We start from the raw sequence: 25,855 nt of genomic DNA, 5'->3' as shown, positions 1-25,855 counted from the left end.
TATAGACAGTACCTGCATAGGTTCGGGCACTCAGAATCTCCTGCGTGCCCCAATTGTGCTGGTGTAGAGGAAACAGCGGAGCATGTCGTGTTCGATTGCCCCCGTTTCATTGTTGTGAGAGGTCGCATGCTCACTACATGCGGAGGGGACACGTCCCCCGACAATATTATAGAGAGAATGTGTGCGGATGCCGAGTGCTGGAATGCAGTAACTACGGCTGTCACTCACATTATGTTAGAATTGCAGCGTCTATGGCGCGCCGACCAAGAGTTGGCTGCAGAGGATTAGCCCTGCCGAGGCTGGTCCCTTGTAACATTGTTTAAGTCGGCTAGGAGAAGCAGTTTGCCTAGGCTACTTCTGCTACACGTGTTGTGCTATATGCACTGGTCCCTTCCCGAAGAAATACCGTAAGGTGGTTCCGGGGAGATGAGGGTCTGAGTCCAAGGGTCATGTCGATGCACTGTTCACCACTTGAGCAATTCTAAATGAATTGCTCAAGCACAGTGCATAGGCTGGTTTTAGCGTAAAAAACAAAAAAAAAAAAAAACGCGTATACTATATGTGTTGTCCATTGAACACATACTTGAACATCAGCTCGGAAAGAGCGATAAATTGCGATGCCTTTGTCTTACACGAAGCTAGACGTGTAAAAAGATCGTTGGCAAGATTCAAAAACTCCGAGAGGGAGAAGCGATCCGAGTTGTTATTTGCATCACGTTCTTGATCGGAGCCCGCGAGATTCACAACAGCAGCAACACGCCCAACAGCTCCAACAGCAGCACCAGAATCTCCTACAGAAGGGTTTTCCTTGACGACATCCGCAAACATCCTGTTGTGGCTCACATATGTAGGTCGAGGCGAACCACTGAATCCACTAGATATTGGTGCACTAATGGAAACACCTGCACGATGTGATGTAGAGCGCTTCTTTTTTTCTTCGCTTAACTGAATGTAGTTCTTCCTGGTAGGGCAGCCCTTGAAGTTCGCTGTATGATTTTGGCTGCAATTGGCGCAACGAATTCTCGAGTGAGAGGATGGATTGTTGCCTTCACCCGGCGGTGGCAGGGTGCATTCCTTGGAGAGATGAAGCTCCCCGCACTTCACACATTTTGCCTCCATATTGCAGTAACGCATTCCATGACCAAATTGTTGGCATCTAAAACACTGGACTGCATCGTTTACCTTTTTGGTGAAGTAGCGCCAGTTCACAACAACATTAAAAAGTGTCCGAGTTTTTTGTAGATCGCGCAGCTTGACTGACCCCTTGGGGAAATGAAGAACGTACAGAGCGATTTCTCCGTCTTTTGACGAGTAGAGAATTTTCACTTTTGATGACAAAATGTTGTTGTTCTGCAATTAAATTTTTAGCTCATCCAGGTCAAAAACCGGGAGACCACCCAATATGATTTTGACTGGCGTTTCGTCACTGGTTCCATGTGTATAGAACCTGGCGTTCCTCGTTTTGAGAGCTTCAATCGTCTTATCGAAGTCCGCTTTATCCTTGATCAGAAGTCGGATGCCTGACTTGATGATTTTCTGTGTAAATGATTTCACACCCATTGCTGGAGAAGACATCAGGTTGTTGATTTGTGTTACAGTCCAATTGTACACAAATATCGGCGGGCACCGAATCTTGGCCACACTCTGTGACCGAAATTGTTCACTTTGTTGAGGTCGATTCCCATCGTCGTGCATAAGGCCGTCGAAGATGTTTTCAGTCGACACATTTGGATGCACTTCATAGTGGATGTTTACGTTGCCATTCGATTGCGATTGGGGCGGACTTTCGGCACTATGTTGTCCGGTACACTGAGCACTGGAGTGATCACCGCTGTTTAGTGAGCTGCCACGCTGACGTACCGGATGCTGGTTAGGGACCAACAGTTGTTTATCGACCATTGCATTTATCTCCGATTGTGTGGAGGTTATGCGAATTTTGTTTTTATCGTAGTTCCTGCGGATTACTATGCCTGCTTCTCAACTTAGTGTTCTTATGAGCACTTCCACAGTTATTAACTGAGAGCTTACTATGCCAATGATCATTTTGCATGTGTATATCGTGTGACAGGTACGAAGATACTCTATGCCCTGGGAAGTCGAGAAAATTTACAGCCCGAAAAGATCCTCGACCGGTGGAATTCGAACCCACGCCCCTCAGCTTGGTCTTGCTGAATAGCTGCGCGTTTACCGCTACGGCTATCTGGGCCCCAGTCGAAGAACAGATAAAAAGTGAGGTTACGAGTCGCCACTGGAGAAAAGCTGACGTAAGTATCAAATTACCCTTGATCAATGAGAATCACTTGAAGAAGTCATAGACCCTTGAGGAAATTTGGGAAGAGTTTCTAGTTAAATTATAAGAATGATTGAAAAAAAAACAATCAATCGGAAGTCTAGATAAGGAATTTCTGAAGGAGCCCCTTGAATACATCGGACGAAATTCCTTAAAAATGTGTAGGACTGATCGCACGATTTCCTGAAAAAAAAAAATGCTGCAGTGTTAACTAACATTGAAACTTAAATAAACTTTTGTAGATGGTAAAGCAAAGCCATGCTGAATGTGGTCCAGGATCTTTTCGTAATGGGAATCTTTTCGGGATCTTTTCGTAATGGGAATTTCCTTGACTTCTCTGGGCATTGAGTGTCATCGTGATTGCCACACGACATACGAATGCGAATATGGCAACTGTGTCAAAGAAAGCTCTCAGTTAATAACTGTGGAAGTGCTCATAAGAACACTAAGCTGAGAAGCAGGCTCTGTCCCAGTGAGGACGTTAATACCATGAATAAGAAGAAGAAGAACCAAGTGTGTAGGCTCGATACTTTCAAGCCAATAAATGAATGAACATCCAAACCATATTCTGATAGCAGAATAGTAAAAAAAAATAGAAAATAATGATTTCTAAATCTAGATTTATCGTCGAGTATAGTACACGACCATGAAGACGGCCTAACAGTTGAGGTCGAAATACGCGTATCTGTCAAAGGATACAAACTCTAGTGTAAGTAAATGGTAATCCGGTTTCTCATTTACTTATAGATATTCCACTTAACAGCTCGAAGATTTATTCTCATAGATTTATCTGATAATATTCTAACTCGGAAAGCAAAGCATGCATTTCCCATATCAGGTTCATGGAAAAAAAATTGGGAATTTATGTGTGAATTATGATTAATCAATGAACAATGCCTCCCAGCTGCTTCTTGCTTCTACGAAACTGTATCAAAACAAAAACCAGAAAATTGCCGGCGTTTTTCGGCGCCATCCAAACACACACACACGAGCAAAATTTGCGCAACCGAACCGACCTCTACCGAGCGACCGCTTAACTAACCAGGAAACTGGTCGAAATTCATCCCTGACAGTTCGGGCGAACAAACAAAACGCAGCAACCAAGAAAACATCCAACATTCCCCGTCCTGCTCTCTCAATGATGGCTGATGCTGAAAATCAGCGAAAAAAAGTAACCCCAAAATCCCGAGAACCTGGGAATCCCGTAAACGCTTACCAACATTGGTCTTGGCCGTTTCGCAGAGCGCTTTCGCCGTCAGAAACTCCTCCAGCTTTTGCTCGTAGTGACCCTCGATCTTCTTGGTCGTTTCGGCCGGAATTGCCGTAAGTTCCTCCTCGGACAGGATCGACCGGAGCACTCCTCCTCCTCCGGCAGACGGTTCCTCCTTCTCCGGTTCCTCTTCTGGTGCTGTCGCTTTAGGAGATGATGGAGCTTCCTGCTGCTCCTCCTTTTCTTGGGGAGTTGCGGTTTCCATTGGAGAGGACTTTTCCTGGCCTTCTTCTGCTTCTTTTTCTTCGGTGGTGGTGGCCACGTTTGGCACACCGGCCGTCACTTCTGGATTTTCATCCACTTCCATCACTAGTTCCGAAGAGTATCTTCTTTCCCAACGAAGAATGCGGATGGCGTTCTTTCTTTTCTACGGCTGCTGTCAGTCTTTTCTTTCTCCCAAGTGTGTGTGTGCGTGACGAGCGTTTTTCGTGAAAATTCCTCCTTTTTCTCAAATCAATCCCACATTGAACACCAAATTCACGGTCCCCAAATGTTGCGCCACACTTTTTCGTTACTTTCGGTCACTTTTGATCACTGGAAACGAGGAAAATTTCACTTGCGCGAGACGGCGAAGAAACACGACGCACACGACGAACTTCACAACAATGTCGGCTTTTCGCGAATGATGGCTGCTTTGCTTCAGCGAGCGGGTGCTTTTCGCTTTGAAAAAGGACAGACTGATTTTTGGATGAATTTATACCAGTTGGGGTGGTATAATGATTCATTCGGGTGCTGTCGCGAGTGGATAACCAGTGGTGCCAGTGAAACGGAAGGAAATTCTGCTCAAGAAAAGCAAAATAACAATGGATCTCGGCTCAAGTCTCCTCGGATAAAAAATACAATATACTGCTTCGCGTTGAAAAATGGGTTAACCAACGTGCGAAGTTTGATTTTTATACACTGATAAAAATCCACACGCTCGATCTGTGTGTTTAAAATTATGGATCGATTCATGAACGTCCATATCGATTTGCTATGATTTTCTTGCAAACTTCGTGTGTGTTACACATTAAATTCCTGTGTTTTGCTTCATGGATTGATTCATCAACCGACAACAGGGATTCCATATTTTTTCCACATAAGTTCCCGAAGCTTTCTCTTCAGATTCGTATGTGTCAACCTATGGACGCATAGATCATCACTCCAACACGGATTCAGTGTGTTTTGCTTATGGTTATCTTGTGTCATAATCATCATGTTCAAGTTGGTCGATTCATTGATTTGCGCAATGAGATTGTTATGATGAAATCCATGAGCTATGCTATCGATTTCCATGTTCAAAGCTTCTAAATTGTTTGTGATCAACCCATGGGATGCATAGAGAACTGAGTTGCGGTTAGACCTCGTGTCGAACGACAGTCATCATCATGCTTCCAAAGAGAAGAAGCAAATTTTGAAGCTGAAAGTGTTAGATGAAAATTTGAGAATTCGATTTTTCTTTTATTAGTGAAGTTGACCGATGTACGAGAGTTCTACCTTTCTATAAGAAAACATTGATTATAATGTATAGTTTAGTAGAAAAATCGGATTCCACTAACAGATTTTCCTGGCTTTCAGTTTCGAAAAAAATGGAATATGCTTATCCCTGGCTTCCCAAATTATGGATTTGCGGCGCCCCGCTTGTTGCTGGCTCACGGGTTTGAAAAAAAAAAATCAAGAGAGCTTGCGACAAGCAGAGGAGCCTCAGATCCATATTTTGGGGAGCAAAAGTTTTTCTACCAAATTTCTTCTTTCAGTCCCTTGACATTTATGTTCTATCACTCATGACTATCTAAAGCTACTACATTTCGAATTCAATAAGCAAATCAGTTGGTTTTCATGATTTAATATTTGGAAATTCATGTTTGTTTCACATGACAACCTAATGTTGATACACATGTTATCATACCGTGAAATCAATGATGAAATCCATATGGCTACCACACTCAAATCATGTGGTTTTCCTCATTGCGCAAATCTATAAGTAAAACACACGACCTTGACGTGTAGATTTTTCTCAGTGTATAACCAACTTCGCAGCGTCGCAACTCGATTCTCAATAGTGCGCATAATGCACACGGTGAAGGGCATAGATGCGCACTATAGCGAAGCGACTCGCGAAGCGGCGAAGTTTGTCAAAAATCGAACTTCGCACGTTGGTTAACCCATTTTTAGTCGCGAAGCAGTATACAAAAACAATATAACGTATTGAAACAGTACCATTCAATATATTGGAAATACAATACAGTATATTGTAAAATGACAATACAATTACAGTACAATGGACCTATGCACGAGTTCATTATCTGACGTTTTAGCGGTGCCGTGTTATTTATGTGACCATCGTAACCAGTGAATTCAGCACCGTTCAAACGTCAAATTAATGAACTCGTGCATGGACCGATATATTGTTTTGAACAGTTCACTGTATGAACCAATGCACGAGTTCACTATTTGACGTTTTAGCGGTGCCGTGTTATTTATGTGACCATGGCAACGAGTGAATTCGGCACCGCTCAAACGTCAAATTAGTTAACCCGTGTATAGGTCCATGGTATATGAGATTTTTGCAATATAATGTATAGGTGGTTAATAGACCTATTCATATTTTCAAAAATGTCTGGAAACTCTCCAGTCAACCAATACTTTGATTTTTCATTGCGAAATGAACTTCTGGCCAAAATTTCATTCAATTTAAAGTATATTTAGTTGTGCTTCAAATCAATAATGTGTTTTAAGCTATTTTAAAGCTTTAAAAAATCATAACTACCGAACGAAACATCAAAATTTATCGGAAATACCTCTACATAGTAGTTTATCCTATTCTACGAACTTTTGCCGAACACGATTTTATGATTGGAGCAAGTTTTAACATAGTTTGGTTGAGGTTTGTATCTCGAGGTTCTTGAAAATCACTATTTTTAGGGAGTTTTCTCTCTGAAAAACATACCACCCAACTAACATTTTCAGTCGCATAAGCAAAGGTTATTAGCTTATTGATTGTATTAAATCCGTTTAAACGTTGCCAACGCTTATTAGGCTGCTCATCGTATAAACATGACTAAATAAAGTTTATCAAGCTCCGTTCATCTCTTTTAAACAATCTAATAGTTTTCGCTGAGTAGCAGCTCGTAACATTCTTTACACAATTATTTAGTCTACATATACTCAGTTAATTTGTAGCATCATCAATGAGATCATTTAAACTCTCTATAAGCATTTATTGTTGGATCCAATTCAGCTGTTAACAGTAAAAGCTGTAAAAAAGTAAGCACAACGCTTCCATTAGTGTAGTGTTTGCTATTATACAACTTTGAAAAAAAAGCTACCATAAAAATATATAAGCGGTAATTACACTATTACAGAACTGATATGCAGTTTGTTTACAGAGATCGGCAACATAAAGGCTGCTATGATCAACCTTTACACAACCTGACTAGCGATCTGTCAAAATAAAAATTACTTTGTGTTTTGTTTCCATGTTGAACTGTACGGATCACCAGAATGTTTCGAAAAGAGCTCAAAAAGTTCAAAAAAAGTGGTTCTTTCTATAGAAAAATGAAAAAGGAGAAGGAAAAATATCAAATATACTTCCGAAAGCTTTATGCTGATATACGTGTGGGAACTACCAATAGTTCTAATATGGACGAAACCAGCATTACTACTCCAGGTTTGTACTGGGCTCCCAAGCTTTAATTCCAATTTAATGAAAAAATCTAATATTCCAGGAGTAGCTGAGATGTTCTGTAAACCATCTGAAGTACCAATTCATCAAAGGAACGTTCAGGTCAAAACCACTGTCAATATGGAAGCGACGCGAAATCCAGACTTTGACTTGGGACAAAACAACATCTCTGATGATAATTCTTCGGAAACGGATGTCATTTTGAATGAATATTGTCGAAAAAAATCTAGCGAGACCTTACAGCAATGGGCCATCAAACATAATATTACCCATCAAGCTGTAAAGGAACTCCTATCGATCCTAAAAAATCAATATAATGATAACGACCTTCCAATGGATCCTAGAACTTTGCTACATACTCCTACAAGTACTCCAGTGATCGATATTCCAGGAGGGCAATATTGGCATCAAGGCTTGGAAAACTGCCTACGAAATGCCTTTCACAATTGCTGTTTAAGTTCGCCAGATTTGCGGGTGTAATGTTTGAATAGAAGCTTTCGAAAATAGTACGGCACATCTATTCAAGTTGTAGCTGCGTAAGCGGAGTTTTGCAAGCGTTTACATGTAACTTAATTGTTAGTTGGGCAGCATGAAAATTTCGTATTTTTAATTTCCAGACATGATGACAATGCATATCTAAAGTCAATCCCGTTCAAAGTTACCATTTATCTTACGAAAATAAATTGTAAAAAATAAGTAATTATAAAGCGCATTTGTAAATCCACTGTGGGTGAGCCAAGAGCACCACCGTGAGCTTCAAGGAATACAAAAAATGAACACGTTAGTGTCGTAATCGGCGGACCCCGATTCGGTAGGTGCCCTGACGAACTTGTGACTCTCCATTGCGATGACAATCCTTCAAAACGAACCGACCGAAACAAGAATGGGTTGCGCGAGCAATCGCACCACTCTTCTGCTCTTCGCTGCTGTCGGAGAAGTCTCGATCCGATTCCAGTGATGACCCGATCGCTTTGCCGTCCGTGATACGAATGAGCTGCGCGAGCGATCGCACCTCTCTTTTGCTGTTCTTCGCTGCTGTCGGGGAAGTCTCAACCCGATTCCGATGGTGACCCGTTCGCTTTGCCGTCCGTGATACGAATGAGCTGCGCGAGCGATCGCACCTCTCTTTTGCTGTTCTTCGCTGCTGTCGGGGAAGTCTCAACCCGATTCCGATGGTGACCCGTTCGCTTTGCCGTCCGTGATACGAATGAGCTGCGCGAGCGATCGCACCTCTCTTTTGCTGTTCTTCGCTGCTGTCGGGGAAGTCTCAACCCGATTCCGATGGTGACCCGTTCGCTTTGCCGTCCGTGATACGAATGAGGTGTGAATGCAATGGTGTCACTGTTTTATTCCATTGCTTTGTTCGTTGGCAGGGAAACCTCAACGCGAATTTTGCCTCTGCTATTCACGTTCTCGAGCAGAGTAAGCCACACCTCTTTTACAACGAAGTGGATAATTCGCAAAAAGGCCAGACCCTACTGTATGGGATATGTGAATCAGCTATTTTTAAATAATATCAAACTACTAATTTAAAAGCAAGTTATTTTTTAACAGTTTTATTGTTCATATTTTTCTTTATTCTCTACAGTTAGCACTGCCTTTTCTCAGTCGATGATGATGATTGTTTTCAAATCGTTCTAAATGATCAGTGAAATGCGATCAAAACAATCATCACTCTGAAAGAAAAATCAATGCTAACTTGTTCAATTCATTCGTTTCCGGTACATGTGTCATGCATGATTTGATTATCATCAGGTTGCGACGCGGTGCTCGATCTTTGGGCACTTATTGTTATGTATTGCCTTTAGCAACATGTAGTCTTTTGATGGTCAATGAATTCAGAAATGTATTTTGTTTTATTTTCGTTGACTAGGGCCTGAAAAAATAATGCCAATGGGTGTTTTATATACCATGTATATTGAGAAAACTGTAATTTCTGGGTACTGCGGAGTACAAATTTGGATCAAACAATGTTCAAACTCAATTTAATCTTATTAGCGTGTTCGAGAAACTTTAACATAATAGAATTAGCTTTCAAATAGTGGTAATAGCAAGTGGTTTTGATTCTCCACATGCTAGTTATGATTTTTTAAACCTTGAAATAAGCCCAATAACACATTTTCAACTTGAAGCATACAGAAATCTTTATCAAATGAGCTGAAAATTTGACCAGACATTGTTGTTGGCATGAGAATTCCGAATACTGCTTGTCCAGTAGATTTCCAGGCATTTTTTAAAATATGAACAGGTCTAGTGGTTAAGTATCGTAACACTACAAATATAGATATTTTCTCATACAAACATTTTGAAAATACAATACGATATATTGTTCATGTATTGTCTTGTGTATTGTTGTACAATACAAAAACATTTCAACAAACTGTATCATGGTTGCATTCGTCGTTACAGATAACGTCAAGTGACTTCGAAAAAAAGTACTTATTTTTACTTTTTGAATGTTTTCCATCCAACATTTCTTGCTTTTTGAACTTGTTTTGTTTATTTCTTTCAGCAAAGCTACATAGAAAAAAGCAACAGTTGTTTTACGCGAAAATAGGAATTTGACCAAAATTGTAAGGTATAAAACCAATAGGGTCCTAAAGCCATGTCCCAATTTTAGTACCAAACGCTTAAGTTTAGGCCAAAAACACATGTTTACTCAATTTTCTAATGTTTTCCGTTGGTTTAAGCCCAAAAAACATTTTATTTAGATTTTGTCACATCCTTTGGCTTAAACTCAAATTTTGGGTGTATTTTGTTTTCCGTGTCCCTTACGAAATGTCAGATAGGAACAACCCCAGTGGTAGAACTAAAACCCCTGTGGTGTTTTTGTCGACTAAGCGAACGTCAAACATGATCAAAAGTGTCAAGGTTCATTTATGGACCAAATTTTTAAATCAAAGTTTAAACATGTTATAGCCATTATTTGAGCGGGAAAAAATGCTAAAGTAGTTACAGTAACATGCTTTTTCGTGTTATTAAATAAAAACAAGATTTCATTAAAAATTTTAGGACCCAATTAAAAACAATACAATGTTCTGTTACAATATATTATATTGTTTTTGAATTGTATATCCGAACATGAGTAATATTGCTTCGACATTCAATTACAATACGCTGTATTGTATCCAATACGTTGTATTGTACATTAATGTTTTATTCCATTCACTGAATGATACGTTTTTATCTCAAATCAGCTGATCGGGAAGCACTATGACAGTTCTTCTATGAAAATGACAAGCCCGTGTTAGCACCGGTCCTCCACCGATGTAAACAAATGCATAGACTGATCTGTCACATGAAAAGGCCTATGGACCAGTGCATGAGTTCACTAATTTGACGTTTGAGCGGTGCCGAATTCACTAGTTTCCATGGTCACGTAAATAACACGGCACCGCTCAAACGTCAAATAGTGAACTCGTGCATCGGTCCATACGGCACCGCTAAAACGTCAAATAGTGAACCCGTGCATAGGCCCATTAGTGAACTTGTACTTTGGTCCATAGCAGCCAAGGGGATGGCGGCTCGATTTCTAAGTCGAAAAATCTCAAATATCCGTTTACTATTAGCGGTATGAAACGCGCAAGTTTTGTAGTTCTCATTCTCGCTGTTTTGGGTTTTGAGTGAGAGCAAGCTGCAGGGAGTTTTATCAGTTGGTTATCCTTTTGCAAACGTTACGCTCAAAATTTGATTTCAAGCATAATTTTTCAAATCGGTGTATCTAACAATTGGATGGACTCGAGAAAAATGCGATTCAATTTTTTTGTTTTGATTCGGCATATAGGTCGCTTTACTATGAGCATATGTACGGTATATGTGCTAGCATGAAAATGTTGACAGTTGAGTCGCTTTACAAACACAGGGTGTATGTAGCCAAATTAAAAACACTGAGTAAAGTGCACATAGGATAGAATTGAAATTTATTTAAAAAAAAATCGAAAAATGGTTTTAGGAATACTTTTGTTGGCTCAATATGTAGATTATGCGATTGTCAAGCCCATACAAAGCGAATCTCGGTTTGTTTATTTTTGCAGATACGTCGGATTGAAGAATTATGCTTGATTTATGGACTGGAAAATTTGGGCACAAACGCTTCGCAGACCAAATTCATCCGTGGTCGAAATTTTACGCGCGCGATCGGATGAACCAGTACATAAACGGATGAACACTCTTCTGGCTTTCACGAAACAACATGTAGCATAAACATGTCCTTAAATTTATGCTGGAAGCAGTAGGCTTTTGGAAGCACCGACTTTTAGATCACGTTTATTTCTGTTATCTGCATTGTAAACTGTGTCTAAATTATTGTTTTAAGTGCCTTTTATTGAGTTTTTATATGGGTGACTGTTTTGTGTTAATAATCGCCAACAATGAATCGTGCCCGGCGCAGCACAGCCGTTTACAACAAAAAGTCCACCAAAAAGCAGCAGGTTAGTGACGATGATTTCGAGAGTGAGGGGTTTTCGGACCAACCGACGGAAGATGATGGTGACTTCTCGGCCAGCGAGGAAGAGTGGCTCCCGGGAGGGGATAAAGATGCCAAGAGCGACGACGCCGAAGCCCAGGGAACAGTGTCAGACGAAGATGAGTATGACGAAGGATCAGAGGACGGTTCCGAGGATGCGGATGACCTTGAAGGAGATTCCGGAAGCGAAGGGAGTGTTGTGGCCGCAGGGAAGAGTGGAACTAAGAAAAGGTATGAAATTTGTACTCTTTAGGGCTGGTAGCAGCAGTGTTGCCACATTTGTATCTGTACCGAAGGCTCAAAAATCGTTTTTATCTGTACCAGACATTCTGAAAATCTGTACCCAAAATCTGTACCACACAAGACATAAATTGTTGTAAGAAACTCTTAAAATCCTAATATTTGGAATTTTAGCATAGTTTTAATTGACATTGTTTCACTTATAAAATTGAATTCTATGGAAATAGTATCTTTCAATAATAGTTTTGTGGAAATTAGTTCCAAATTTCAAGCATCTTTTGGATTTTGTGTTACAAAAATCGCCGATTCCAAAAATCTGTACCAATCTTACTTTTAAGTGAAAATCTGTAATCTGTACCAAAAGCTATCAGAAAATCTGTACTATTCCAGATAAATCTGTACTTGTGGCAACAATGGGTAGCAGGTCTTGGTTTAGAAACTAGGTCACTTTTTTAATACAAGTCTCTGTTTTTAACGGATGGTATCTAAAGTCTTTTTCTTAACCAAAAATTTAGTGGTCTCTAAAGTAACTTCTTTCCTTTTTCTGCTCGTAGTAAATTCTGATGCAACATTCTAGAGGCTCCAGAGAAACCTTCCGAGACTCTTAGACGACTATTGCACAGGTTCTTCCAAAATTTCTCCTCTGATCCTGAATGAAAAGCTCCAGGAATTCTTCAAGCAGGGCTGGTAGTGGATCTCTTTTCAGAGACTTGATATCTATTTCAATCCAAGTCTCTAAAATTTCTCTATTTTCAACGGAAGGTCTCTAAAATCTCTATTTTAACCAAAAATGCTATCTAATGTCTCCTTTTCCTTATTTTGTTTGCAGTAAATCCTGCAATTCTGCAATTTTAGAAGTTGATTCCAAACTGTTTCACCTTAAGATGAAACATCTTGAAATCCAAAGATGGCCGTCACAATGGCCGACTTGTGCTCCTACTTGTGGTAACCGCGATCGTCCATCTTCAATCAGCAAAACAATCCATAATTAAAATATAATTAATTCATTTATATCCATTATGATCACTACACTACTCACGTTTTCAAAGGCACTAAACTGGAGAATTAGTTGGTAAACGTTTTTGATCTTCTTATTTTAAGCTTTCTGCTAGTGCACAAAGCCAAAATAAAAAGTGCACTGTTGTTGGATGCTTTCTTCGCGAGATTTGTGACTTTGAAGTATTGGTGCAATCTTTCAAAATTGATTCAAAACTGTTTCACCTTAAAGGGGCAGGATCCGACATCTAAGTAGATATTTTTTTTCGTTAAAAATTATGAAAGTTTACTTGAAAATTTGTTCACTGTATTCTATTCTCTAATCAAAACACTGTAAACGCATTTTCGTCGAATAAATTTCAAGATTTCTCCTAGAAATAGTACAAGAAATTCTAGGAGTCTTCAAGATCACCAAGCAAGGATTTTTCTCACAAATTATTCAGAGAGTTCGCCAACATTTTTTACAACTTTACCTTTGAGTTTCTTTCTAAAGCTTCTCTTCAGATTTCTTCAACAAATGTTTAAGAAAATCTCTCCGAAATTCTACAAAGATTGCTTAAAAACGCACAACAAAAATTATTCAGGACCTCCTGCATAAAACATTAAATAATTCTTATGCAAAAAAAAACATTAAATAATTCTTATGCAAAAAAAAACATTGAATACATAGTGGAATACGTTCAACTGTTCTTCCCAAAATTTTGAAATCTCTTCTGAGAATTATATAATTGTTTCGCATGGGATATTATTTTAGAATTCTTACGATAAATTCACCAACCATGCATTCATGATTTTTTTTCTTTGAACTGCACCAGCGATTCTTTTAGAGAATTTTTCAATTTATTCTTTGAAAAATTTCTCCATAAATTCTATCAGGTAAAAGAATACCTAGAATTTGCTCCATACATTTTTCCGAATGTTAATCCCGGGATTCTTTCATGAATAAAACCTAGAAATCTATCCAGTCTCTATTTTTGATAAAAAAAAAAACCACTGCACGATTGGCTCTATAAGTTTTTATACAGTGAGAGGCAAAATAAAGTGCCCACCTTACCAGTTTTCGAATTTCTCTCATTGATTTGGTTCAAATTAAAGTTAACACACCTAAATCTTTTGTGATATTTTATTTTTGATGTTCTTTTAAAGTTGCACTTACGAAATTTTGATTAAAAAAAGAATTTTACTTAAAGAAAAAGAAAATCAATTTGTATTGAAAAAAAAGTAGTGACAAAAATAAGTGCCCACTTCCTTCTTGGCCCCAGAAAAGATGATTTAAGAAAAATAAAAAGCAATTTAATAGTTAATGTGTCCTCCTTTGGCCTTAAGGACTTGCTGGAGGCTCTTCGGCATGCTTTTCACCAGGTTTTGTAGGTGTTGTGGATCTAGTTCTTCCCAGGCGCGCTCCAAGGCTTCAAAATAATTATTTTTGTTGGTAACACCAGTTTTTTCAACCCTGGCATCGAGAATCGCCCACAAATTCTCGATGGGGTTGAGGTCTGGGCTTTGTGGAGGCCATTCCAGCGGTTTAATCCGACAAGACCGGAAAAAAGACTTGGTCTTCTTTCCAGTATGCTTCGGGTCGTTGTTCTAGAGAAATATGAATTTCTCTTCAAGGCCCGTCTGGATCAGCGAAACCTCCAGATTTTCCAGCAAGATGTTAATGTAGGAATCTGCCATCATTATTCCGTCGATTTTCACGAGGTTTTCTACTCCACTCCATGAAAAACACCCCCAGACCATCACATTTCCTCCTCCATGCTTCACCGTTCCTTGGATGTGGTGCTCTGCATCACACACGAGCCCGCCGCTCTCGGTTAGACAGCTCGAGCTTCAGGAGCGCCACATCCAAGGAACGGTGAAGCATGGATGTTCCCTAACTCGATGCGATCTGTTTCAGTTTCCTATGCAAGTTTACCTCTCTAACTCGATATTTCCATGAAATTTTTGAAATATTCTCCAAATGTTAATAAATTTCAAAAATTTGATAATTATGATTATAGTGATAGTAAATTGAAGGTTGACAAGTCATTTAAGGGTGATAAAAAAAAATGAATTTTTGAATACAGTCATCCCTCCATGAGTCGATGTTCCATTACACGATATCGACTCATGGAACCATACTAAAAACATACAATCATGGTTACTATGATGGTCCCTTCAAACAGCTTTCCTAAGAATAGCTATTCCATGACTCGATATTTCCATGAGTCGATGGTCCCTTCAATATCGACTCATGAAGGTTTGACTGTACTATGCAAAAAGTGTCACGTTTACTTTTACTATTTACTATTTTTCACGTGTAGTTTACTATTTTGAATGTACATTGTCAAAATAATCATAATCTCAAAAATTGAAAATTTTGTGTTCTGTATCTCGATACCTCCCTAACTCGATGGTCCCTTCAATATCGAGTTAGGGAGAGATGACTGTACTATGACGAACAGATTGATGTAGAAACCAATTTTTCCTACTTGCAGAACTGTAATGTAAGATTTTACAGAATTTAAACTTTGGAGGATATTTTCGCATTATTTGAAAATTTATTGATGAATTCCTGACGGTTTTTCTGTAATCGCGCTTAAAAATTCTGCAGTTTAGCAAAGCTCCTAGAATTTATCTTTTGTTTAGATTTTCTGAGGTGTTGCCTTTTGGAGTATGCATTTTTTTTTTGTCAAAGATCATAAAAAAAGCGTCGTGCTTCAACAAAATGTTGAAGCAGGTCTGAAACAACTTATAGAAAAGGAAACATCGAAACTAACTCTAGAGGAAAATGATTACATGATAATCAGAGGCGTCGCGTGGCCTTATTATCAACCTGTGCACTTCTTAAATAGTGTTATTTTTTTTATGCTATTATTATGTATACGATTTTTAAGTTCAAAGAAATGTGTTACCAGTGGTTACTAAACTTCGTGTTCAAAAATAATTTGCTTCTAGTCTTCCAGTTGATTGAACTTTTGAGATTATATATGGAAATCGGGTTGATAGTTTAATTTTTCAATTCAAGCAACATTTTTTTTCAATTTTAAATGTGTATATTGTAAATATGAATATGAAAATATTTCTAAAAATGCGGGTCATCAGTGACAATTTAAAGAGCACTGGATTCTAGCTAATTATTGAAATACATATGAAATACTATGATCATACCCCATATATTGTTAAATGAGGCGAATAGAAACACTGTTCAGTAAATATCAGTCCTTTTTTTCATTTCAATGCAAAAATAAACACTTTTAAGGGCATCTCGAAGAAAAAATCAAATATGTTCACTTTATAATAAAAGTAAAATTCTTAAAAATAATATCAATGTTAAATCATTTTCGAAATCGGAAAAATGGCGGATATCAAAAATGTTTGAGGTTTTATTATTTCATTCTTATTTTTTAATGAGAGATGTAGCCATTTTCAATTTAAAATAGTCTATCAATACTGTATTAGTATTGAACTAAAGAAACAAAAATACTTCAGTGTTTTTTTTTAAGATTATCATTACATAACAGTAGCATTTCTAACTATAGGTCACTTTATTTCTATTCGCCCACTTTTTCTGTTCAACAGTTTTTACGACATCTTTACATAAAATTAATAGAGGATCGGTTTTATCGTGTAACTTAGTGCACGCATTATGAACAATGCTCGCTTTCAAAACACATTACAAGCGTGAAGATGCTGGCGATGACGGAGGGCGCTCTCCATTCAATTTTCTGGTTGTCATCTAATTGACCATCACAAGTACCACCACGCTAATGCTGTATGTGAAAAGCTAGATTTTGACCCAGGAAACAACAAAAAACAACAGCGTGAGTGCCAACTTGAAAAAACTTCCTACCGTCAGCCGTCTGAAAAATCACGCTTGCACTTTACACCACAAGCGCGGTGATGCTAAAAGCGCGAATGCCAAAAGAGAGCAAGCAAAATGAATCTCTCTCGTGGACTGATTTCTCTCTTGTCTTCCCATCCGCACGCTCGCACGGATCGAATTTGTTGATGTAGCAAAACTGTGCACCGGTCAAAGTTGACGCTTTGGCTACTTACACACTGGCATTTGTAGTTCAAAAAGCATTCTACCACATATACAGGATTGCGTGTACGATACAAGGCTACACGTTTCCCGAGGATAGTGCACGCGTTGGGATTCATCGTCACAGCAGAAACGAGTAGCGTGGAACAAAGTGTTGCGCTTCCGCAGCATGCATCGCGCTGAGCGCGCGTCGCATGAAACTTTTGCATTTTTTGCATAGCAAACATTTAGCAGTTGATATGTGAAAATTGCGTCGCAAGCTATTTGCAATAAAGGTAATTGAAACAGGCTAAATTTTGTTAAAATAATTAATAAAAAGAACTTTAAAATCAGTGTATATTGTATGTGGTCAGGATGAACAAGATGCCACCTGTGCAGTGCACATGTTGCACATGCGGACGCGACGCCTCTGATGATAATTATAGAGTCTCTAATGTAAAAGAAGTTCCATCAGAATCTTCTTTAGAAATAACCCTTGAAATCGAACTGAATTCTTTTTTGACTTCTGAATTCCCCTGAATTCTGCCAGAAAGTCTCTAGTAAATCACGTTGAAAGTATGAACAAAACTCACGATATTATTTGACCTAAAAATCTCCCAATCATTGTCTAAGAAATTCCTTTAGTAGGTTCCAGCACCGTGATACGCTTTGTCATTGGTTTTCTTTCTCGGCCGAATTGTTTGAAACTTTGTAATAATAAGCACATCAATACGACACATATTGTGGTCAAATATGAGCTCTTTAGCTTTTAAAAAAACCCACTGACTTCTAGCAGGGCATCCTCCAAAAACATAGGAAATCTTAATGCAGTGAATATGCTGCTCTATGCTAAAACATTTAAAACCGCATTGTTTGTATTATTTAGAAAATACAATTTTGGCAACCGAATTTCTATTTTATTGACACTCTTATGAAAAACGGTATTTTTTGTAACGGAGATGTCGACAAATTGAGCTTATCGCTCACAACAACAAGCTGGTTCTAGCAGTAATCAACCGAGTGATAGCCAGACGGTTAATGTTTTGGTCGAACCGCCACTCTGATGCTGAATATGACAAGCAAAATTTGTTTGTTGTTTTGTTATTGTATATTTATTATCATCGAAATTTCTAAGGGGGATAGCCCCCCTGTTGAAATTCTTCCAAGAAATTCCATAAAGAATAATCATTCTACAGTTTTTTAAAGCATTTCGTTTAGGAGTTTCTCCTGGAAGATCTAAAAAAAGTCTAACGCTGTTGCCAAGCGAAACCGTCACCGACGTTTTTTCAGCAGATGATGTCGACAGTATTTATGTTTATCAGTTAAAGCTAAAAGTATAATTTATTTAGATAGAATTTCAGACTATTTTTTAGCACATATTCCTTACAATTCTTCAGTATAAATATCTTCGACCTGGTAACAAGCATACGGTGGCTTCGGTTTAAACCGGATCAATTATTAATCTCAAGCTTCACTTGACTATAACAATTCGGGGTAACAATGCTGCAGTTTACTTTGCGATAGCTATCTGTTTTGACGTTCAATCAATGGAGTTCACATCTACAAGCAGCTAATAGAAACTCTATTACTGTTCAGGGTATCGCCACTATTTTTCGTTCTTACAGGCGCCAATTTTTCCAGTTATCTTTCTAGTCATTTTCATATGGTTTCCTCTAAGAAATCATCCATATTTACCTCAGGATTTACAATAAAAATTCCCCCATGAATCATCCGAGGAAATATATTCAAAACTCTTCTAGCAATTCCTCAATAAATTGGACCTGGGATTCCTCATGAAGTTCCTCCAGAAACTTCCCTAATGATTTGTTCAACATTTCATCCAAAGATTATTTCTGCAGTTCATCCAAACAATTTCTCAAGTCGTGTTTCAAGTCATATAAAATCTTCCATGGTCACGTAAATAACACGGTACCGCTAAAACGTCCAATAGTGAACTCGTGCATCGGTCCATTGGTTCATAGCGATGTGACAATTCTCGACTCGAGTGAAGTGACTCGCCGTGTAAATCAAATGGAGAGTCACTTCACTCGAGTCGAGAATTGTCACCTCGCTATACGACACCGACAATTCTCACCTTACGGCAGTCGCAGAATAAACCCAAATGTTGGAAAACATCTTTGGTCAATTTAATCAATAATTTCTGAAGGAATTTTAGAAGAAATCTCTAGAATATTTCCTGAAGGTATTTGTTGAAAAATGTATATTTCGTACAATACTGGTGAAAAAATCTCGAACCGAAAGGTTAAAGAAATCCTGAACGACATGTTTTTTTTTATGAAATTCTTGAAAATTCTGACGATATTCTTGAAGACGTTCTAAACGGGAAACTTGACAGAGGTCTTGTAAATCTTTGGATAATTTCCTGTAGAAGCACTTGAAAAACTTCTGAAAAAACATCTTTTGAGAAATTTCTTACGGAATCCCTGAGCAAGGTGTCCATCCATCCGAAGAATCCGGGAAAAGCTTCCGGGAATTACAAATGACCGGAAAAATGCGGGAAATACGCGGGAATTTGGAGAACTTCCCGGCAAAATATGTATTTCAAACAAATGACTACCGGTTTGTTTAAATGTAAAGCACTGTGGGTGAAACTATTTCTGTCCAGGTGATGCGCGATGGCCTGTTACTCGTACTTTGTGTCATGACCAACTTTTGGTGAGTTGGTAGAGAGATAGTTAACAAATTAAACTCTTTGAAACATTTTTCTAAGGGTAGTTAGAGATTCCTGGAAAGATTCTTGATGGGATGTTTGTTAGATTTCCATATAAATTCATGGCAAATTTCTAATGAGATCTTTGTTGGAAATCTAACGTGAACCGAACCAATAATTGACCAGTTTCTTGAAAGCCTTTCTGAGTATCAATGAGATAGTTCTAAGCTGAGAGTTATAAGTAGATTGCTAATAAGGTTTTTAGTGGTTTCATGAAAAAGATTCTTGCTTGTAATTCGTGGAGGTTGGCGTAAAGCTAATCCAAAAATAGATGTAGGTATTAGACATATTTTGTGGGAGAGCTACTGAAATACTGGACAGATTCATTTAGAGTTCTTTTTGGCAGATTTCTGGGGTTGTTGATGATACTGATTCTTTTTAAAGCCTTGTCTGGATTACTAATTTGACTAGTCCTTGATGTATGACTATGTTTTTATGAGACCCCTGAAGTGATTTTGTATCGATTTCCGGAGATTCATAGCTAATACTTCCAATCATCTCCAAACAATTTCATGGCAAGATCTTTGATGAATGAATAAATAGTAAGGTCATTTAGGTATTCAATGCCTGATTTATGTTAAGTTTTTGACGAGATCTTGGAAAAAATATTTGCTTAGAAGATGCAATATTGAATGTCAAAAGTTTCAGTTAACTTCATAGGAGAACAATTTATTTAATTTTTTTATTTATCTGTATATCTATCTTCTATATAAGTATGGAGACGAACCAGCCACAGGCTGAAAGTCTCGATAATAAAGATAATAATAATTCTATATAAGTAAAAATGGAGTGGTGTTTGTATGTCACGAAATGGCTTGAGATCGGATGAACGGAATGATGTAAGTTTTTTGCAGTCGCACTCGAAAAGGGATGCGACATGATAGTGCGATGAAAAAGTTTGGGAAAATCTACGGAAAAATCGGCAAAACGGAAGAAGACTAAAGTTTCATTTTGTATGGAAGATTGCATGACATTTTACAACAGCTTACTTGATGACAAGACGAAGTTTGCCGTGACCACTAGTGAACAATAAAATGTATTTGGGGACATCGTTTCTATTCAAAAGATCTTTCCTTGGATCCAGCAAAAGTTCCACCAATAATGTACAAATAAGTTAGATCAAGCCTTTTAAATTTGTTCATATTGTGTGCAAAATAAAACAAAAATATCACGTCGCAGTGTTTCCGCGGCATCGAAGAAAAATCTGGGAATTCGAAAACTGATTTTGAATGGACACCCTATCTGAGGTGACTTCTGTGGTTATTCTTAGTCAAATTCTAGGATCTTGAAGGTTTCTAATACGAAACTTTTTGAAGGATTCCTTAGAAAGTACGTAAAAATGAAAAAATGAGCTCTTGAAGAAAGCTTAGGGTATTATCTGAAGAAAACTTTGAGAATACCGTAGAACGAGCAGTAATACTTGTAATGTATTAGGCGGCATCCACAAATTACGTAACGCTCTAGGGGGAGGGGGGGAGTAGGCTCAAGCGTTACGGCTCTTACAAAAATTTAAAAATTTCCATACAAAAAACGTTACGGAGGGGGGGGGGATCAAAATTTTCCAATTTTAGCGTTACGTCATAAATGGGCGCCGCCTTAGGGAATTTCCAAAAGAAATCTTAAAAATATTTTTGAAGAAATGTTTGGAAGATTCTCTGATATATAGAATCTTTTGGTTCCTGTTAGGTTTCTCTATGTTTTTTTTCTCATTTGGCCACTTTTCGGTTCCTGTTTGGTATCTTTTTGGTCTCTTTTTCCAGACAAGAAATCTCTAATGGTCCTATTCTCAAGTCGCTTGGTCACTACCAGCTATGTTTAAGCGATCTCTCCTGAAGATTTATTTTGAAATACTTTCAAGGAAATTTTCAAGAAATTTCTTCACCAGTTCTCCCAGAAATTTCTACTGTCATTTTTCAAGGGATTCTTACAAGAATTTCTCCAGAATTTACTCCAAGCAATGCTTGAGAGTACTCCAACGCTTCTACCGCCAGTAATTTTTACAATGAATACTTTGAAAAATATGCCAGGGACTATCACATGATTTACTACAGTGATTTTTTTTACTTACTCTTCCGCCGAGTTCTTCAGTTGTTACTCTAGGAGTTCTTCCAAATATTCCTACATCATTTCTAGAAAATCTACAAAAATGTATTCGTTTTTGCGTTTTCCAGGAAATCTTATGAGAATTCTTCCAGGAGTTAAACCGCTTTTCTAGTAAATCTTACAACCATTTTCCTTCAAGAAGTCATCCACAACTTCGCCTAGGAATTGATCCGAAAAGTTCTGCAGAGAAATCTAATAAGAATTCTTCCTGGATTTTTTCCATCAATTAAATCAAGAATTCTTCATGGAGTGCCATCAGAAATTTCTCTAGGCATTTCTATTGCATTTTATCCAGAAGTTACTCCTGCAGTTTTTCTGAACAATTCTTGAGTCATGAGTTTGAACTTCATGAACTCTTCAAAAGCTCATACAAGGTTTTACACCAGTGGACAGTACAGTAATTATTTCAGTTGTTCCTCCTTTTTCCAAGCCAGAAAATCCTGCAGGATAAGCAAATTAACCAGCAAATCCTTCTACACCTGAAGAATTTTCGGATGAAACTCTTGAAAAAATACATACGTAATACGAGCAGTAATACCTACTTCTCGTAATAGCACAAGCATAGCAAAAACAAATCTTAAAAAAATCTTAGTGAAAGGCTAGATTATTTTCTCTGATGAATCCTTATAAAAATATCTTAATTCCGTATGATTTCTTTTTGTTTTCTTAGTTTTTATTGAGTCCCTTTTCGGTTCATGTTTCGTCTCTTTTTTCAAGTATGGGGTCTCTAAAATTACTACCTCTAAGAAATTTAATTGCTACCAGCCCTGACTTTTGGTGTTTCGCGTTGATTCATTGACATGTGTTTCAGGACATCGAAATCGTCAAACAATCCTTGGCCAAAGAAGAAACGGCTTTCTCCAGCGACACGAGACGAATTATACAAGCGTACCAAGAAGAACCTGCTCAAGGAAGTGGCGACAGAGTTACCACCCCTGAACTCCAGTTTGTCCGACATTCTGAAGCAATGTCAGTTTCAGAAGAAGAGGGATCTATCCCATAGTTCGAAACAAGCACCAGAAAGAGTGAAACAAAGCACGGTCAAGAAAGTGAAGGGCGGTGACGAGTCTGATAGCAGCGGAGACGATCACTTGATGAAACCGGAGGAGTTGGATTTACGTTCCAATTTTTTCGATAAGATTGAATCGACGAAGCGGCAATCGGGAGAACCTGTGCCTCAATTCGATTGCAATGCGGGTATGCGTTTGTCGGACAGCTCGGACGATGATGACCAAGCAGAGGAACCAATACCGTCTTCCATTCAGAAAGTAGCCGCACAGAAGCTGATCAATAAGATCAATGAATCTTCCAGCGAATTTCTGAACTTTAACAACTTGGGAGAGTTTAACAAAAAGATCGAGGAAGCGAAGAGAATGCTGAAGGACTATCAGGCGAAGGAGAGTCAGGAAAGCACTCAGAAGACGAACGGAGAAGATGTTTCAAATTTATTGGCTCTGGGTGAGATGGAGGCTGGCACCTCACCTGGGAAACAAAACGATGCTGGCCAACACAACGAGGAAGAAGAAGCGAGTGAAGAATCGGACTGGGAAGAAGTGGAAGATGCCGCCCGAAGTCAAAGTCAAACGACCGGAAAACTTCCAGACGACTATCAGATAACGGTACAAGTGGAGACGGCAAAGACCAAGAAGAAGCGATGGGAGGAGATTGAAATGGAACTGTACATCAAGCGGCAAATCAATAAGGTGAAGCGAGCGAATCAACTTGCTTTTCACAAGAGCAGTGTTCTCTGTGCGATAGCGGGTGGGAAGAAGCTGAACGAAATTGTCAATTCTCATGAGATGCGAGCTAAAGCGTTGTCTTTGATGCAGTCCGATCAGTGTGTGTTGAAAGGGAAGCTGGATGGCAAATTTGTCGATCAGTTGATGAAGTGGTTCAAGAACAAATTCGAGCTCGCAGACGAGCAGGTTATGGGCCCAAAAACGGCGAAATTCAGCTTTACTCTAGCATTAGAACTGTTCACACGGAAAGTGGTCTGTAAGAGAGATTATGTTCTGCTGTTCTTGGTTTGCATGCGTGCGGCTGGGGTCGATTGTCGACTGGTGATTTCCGCCAACGTTCCACCGAAGCGTCCCGCAATGAAGGATCTGTGTCCCATCTCGGAACGACAGCTTATCGAACAGTTTGAGAAACAGTTTAAACATAAATCCACAGCGAACGCAGTTGAACAAATTGAGGTTAAGGTTGAAGAACAGAATGTCGAGGATAAAGAATCAATTGAAAAGATTCCATTGAAAGAGGAACCTGAAAAGGCTCAATCGCCAGTGAAAGAAGCTTTGAAAAAGTCTTCGCGAAATGCTACTAAACCTTCAGTCAAACATGAAAAGTTGGAAAAAGATGAAGAACTTGAAAAATCTTCAAAACCCGCCGCTCATTCTCATTCTGAAATTAAAGTCGAAGAACCAGCTGTGAAATCTCGCCGTACTAGAGCAACCGCACAAAAATCGTCTCTCCAGCCTTCTCCGGAACCTTCAAAAAAGTTACGATTCTCTCCCGAGCCCGAAATCCTCTCTGGAAAGCCAGGAAGTCCTGTGAAGGAGAATACTCGACCCAAAAGAGCAATTCTGAAACGTCTATCTCCGAGGACAGGCGAATCTCCCAATCGTGTACCCCTGAACACCCTGGTCATTCCCCAAGTGGACGGAATCCACGACTTGAAAGCCACTCCTAAGAATGCTCCGATTTCTCGCCGACTTCGAAGCCGCCCCAAAGAAACGCCTGATTCTAAGGCCAGCTCTCCATTTGCCAAACGTAAAACCAACACACCGCAAGCCAAAGAGAAGAACAATAACCAACCGGGTCGGATATCCAAGAGGAAACTCTTCGATGCCCCTGTCGAGGTCCACCCCGTTCCAGTAAAGCAGAAATCCTCTAAAAATAAAATTCTTTCGTCGGATTCGTCCGATGAGGATCCTCCTCAGAAACCGGAAGTACCCTCGCCAGCTTCAAACAAGAAACGTAAACCACGTAACACCAAGGCAAAGCCACCACCATCAACGCATTCTTCGGAGGACAGCGACTTCGAAACGCCCGGCAAAAGAAAAGCCAAGCGTACCAAGAAGGTCAAGAGAGAATCACCGAAAGCTGAGTCGAAGAAAGCAGCGTCAAGCAGTAAAACGACTAAAACGAAGCAAAAGAAAGCGGCGGACGAAGATGAGTCGAATGGGGGCGTGTCTAACAAGATGAACTATTGGATCGAGTTCTACTCGGACAAGGACAAGCAGTGGATCACGGTGGATTTGTTCACGGGAAGGATCAACTGCGTGGATTATTTGGCGGTAAGTGTTCCTATATTTTAATCAATTTCGGTCTAGGTTAAGGATTTAATTTAAAAATCATGCTCTTAATTCTCAGTCGATTCAGAAGGCATGTATCTACATATTCCAATAGTTTAAATTTTTCGAACCCAGTTTAGAATTGTTTAGTGGAATTTCAATAGTAAATTTATTGTTTATTAATAGTTTTTCTATTGGTACCAATAAGTTGACCGTTTGATAATCTGATGCGTATGAAATCATTTTTCAGCAGTTGTTGCATGGTACTCATCTGATTCGGTTTATCTTGTGTTCGTTGAAACTCAAAGGAGCTCTGGGTTAAGGAAGAGAGGGTTAAGGATCATTTGGACTCTATGGTCATAGTTCGAATGGAGGTCACCTGAGTCAAATTGGGTCATAACACGATCAACTATCTTATAATCGAAGGATGCTTGCCAGGCGAACATTGAAATGTTGTTTCATAGTTTCACACATATCCTTAATGTTGAACAGAAAGCTCATCTTGCCCCTCGAGTCAAATTTATAGCAAATAATCAAAATGTTCTTCAAACTTCACTAACGTAATACATCAGTTTGTCTACAGAAAATTTTTCTACAACTATACGGCTAAAAAAGTACGAATAAATTTGTTTACGCAACAAAAATATCAATGTTAATTATCAAATAGGGTTTCGTTCTACTTCGTCGTAAGCGCTATTATTCGTCGTATCAAACATAAAATGTTCCACTACGACGAATATTTCAACTTACCTGCAACATAGATTCATTTTCCAAGTGTAATTTTTTGAAAGCTGTTATGG

At 38.8% G+C, this 25,855-nt stretch overlaps 2 protein-coding genes across 3 annotated transcripts in view; one reads left to right on the top strand and one right to left on the bottom strand.

Annotated features, from left to right (window-relative positions):
- The window catches only part of LOC5579176 (nucleoprotein TPR), a 42,471-nt gene extending 38,270 nt beyond the window's left edge, over nucleotides 1-4,201 (bottom strand). For both annotated transcript variants that reach the window (XM_021854827.1, XM_021854828.1), the window contains exon 1: nucleotides 3,507-4,201. In XM_021854827.1, the coding sequence (XP_021710519.1) occupies nucleotides 3,507-3,867 (361 nt within the window). In that variant the 5' untranslated portion in view covers nucleotides 3,868-4,201. The remainder of the gene's footprint in view (nucleotides 1-3,506) is intronic.
- Nucleotides 4,202-11,377: 7,176 nt separating this feature from the next.
- The window catches only part of LOC5579175 (DNA repair protein complementing XP-C cells homolog), a 28,533-nt gene continuing 14,055 nt past the window's right edge, over nucleotides 11,378-25,855 (top strand). The window contains exons 1-2 of the mRNA XM_001664220.2: nucleotides 11,378-11,920; nucleotides 22,574-25,058. Of these exons, the coding sequence (XP_001664270.2) occupies nucleotides 11,595-11,920; nucleotides 22,574-25,058 (2,811 nt within the window). The 5' untranslated portion in view covers nucleotides 11,378-11,594. The remainder of the gene's footprint in view (nucleotides 11,921-22,573; nucleotides 25,059-25,855) is intronic.

This window comes from Aedes aegypti, chromosome 3 (assembly GCF_002204515.2).
Source record: "Aedes aegypti strain LVP_AGWG chromosome 3, AaegL5.0 Primary Assembly, whole genome shotgun sequence".
In the NCBI taxonomy this organism is placed as follows: Eukaryota; Metazoa; Arthropoda; class Insecta; order Diptera; family Culicidae; genus Aedes; species Aedes aegypti.
The sequence above is the reverse complement of the archived record's forward strand: the minus strand, read 5'-3'. Positions and strand labels throughout refer to the sequence as shown.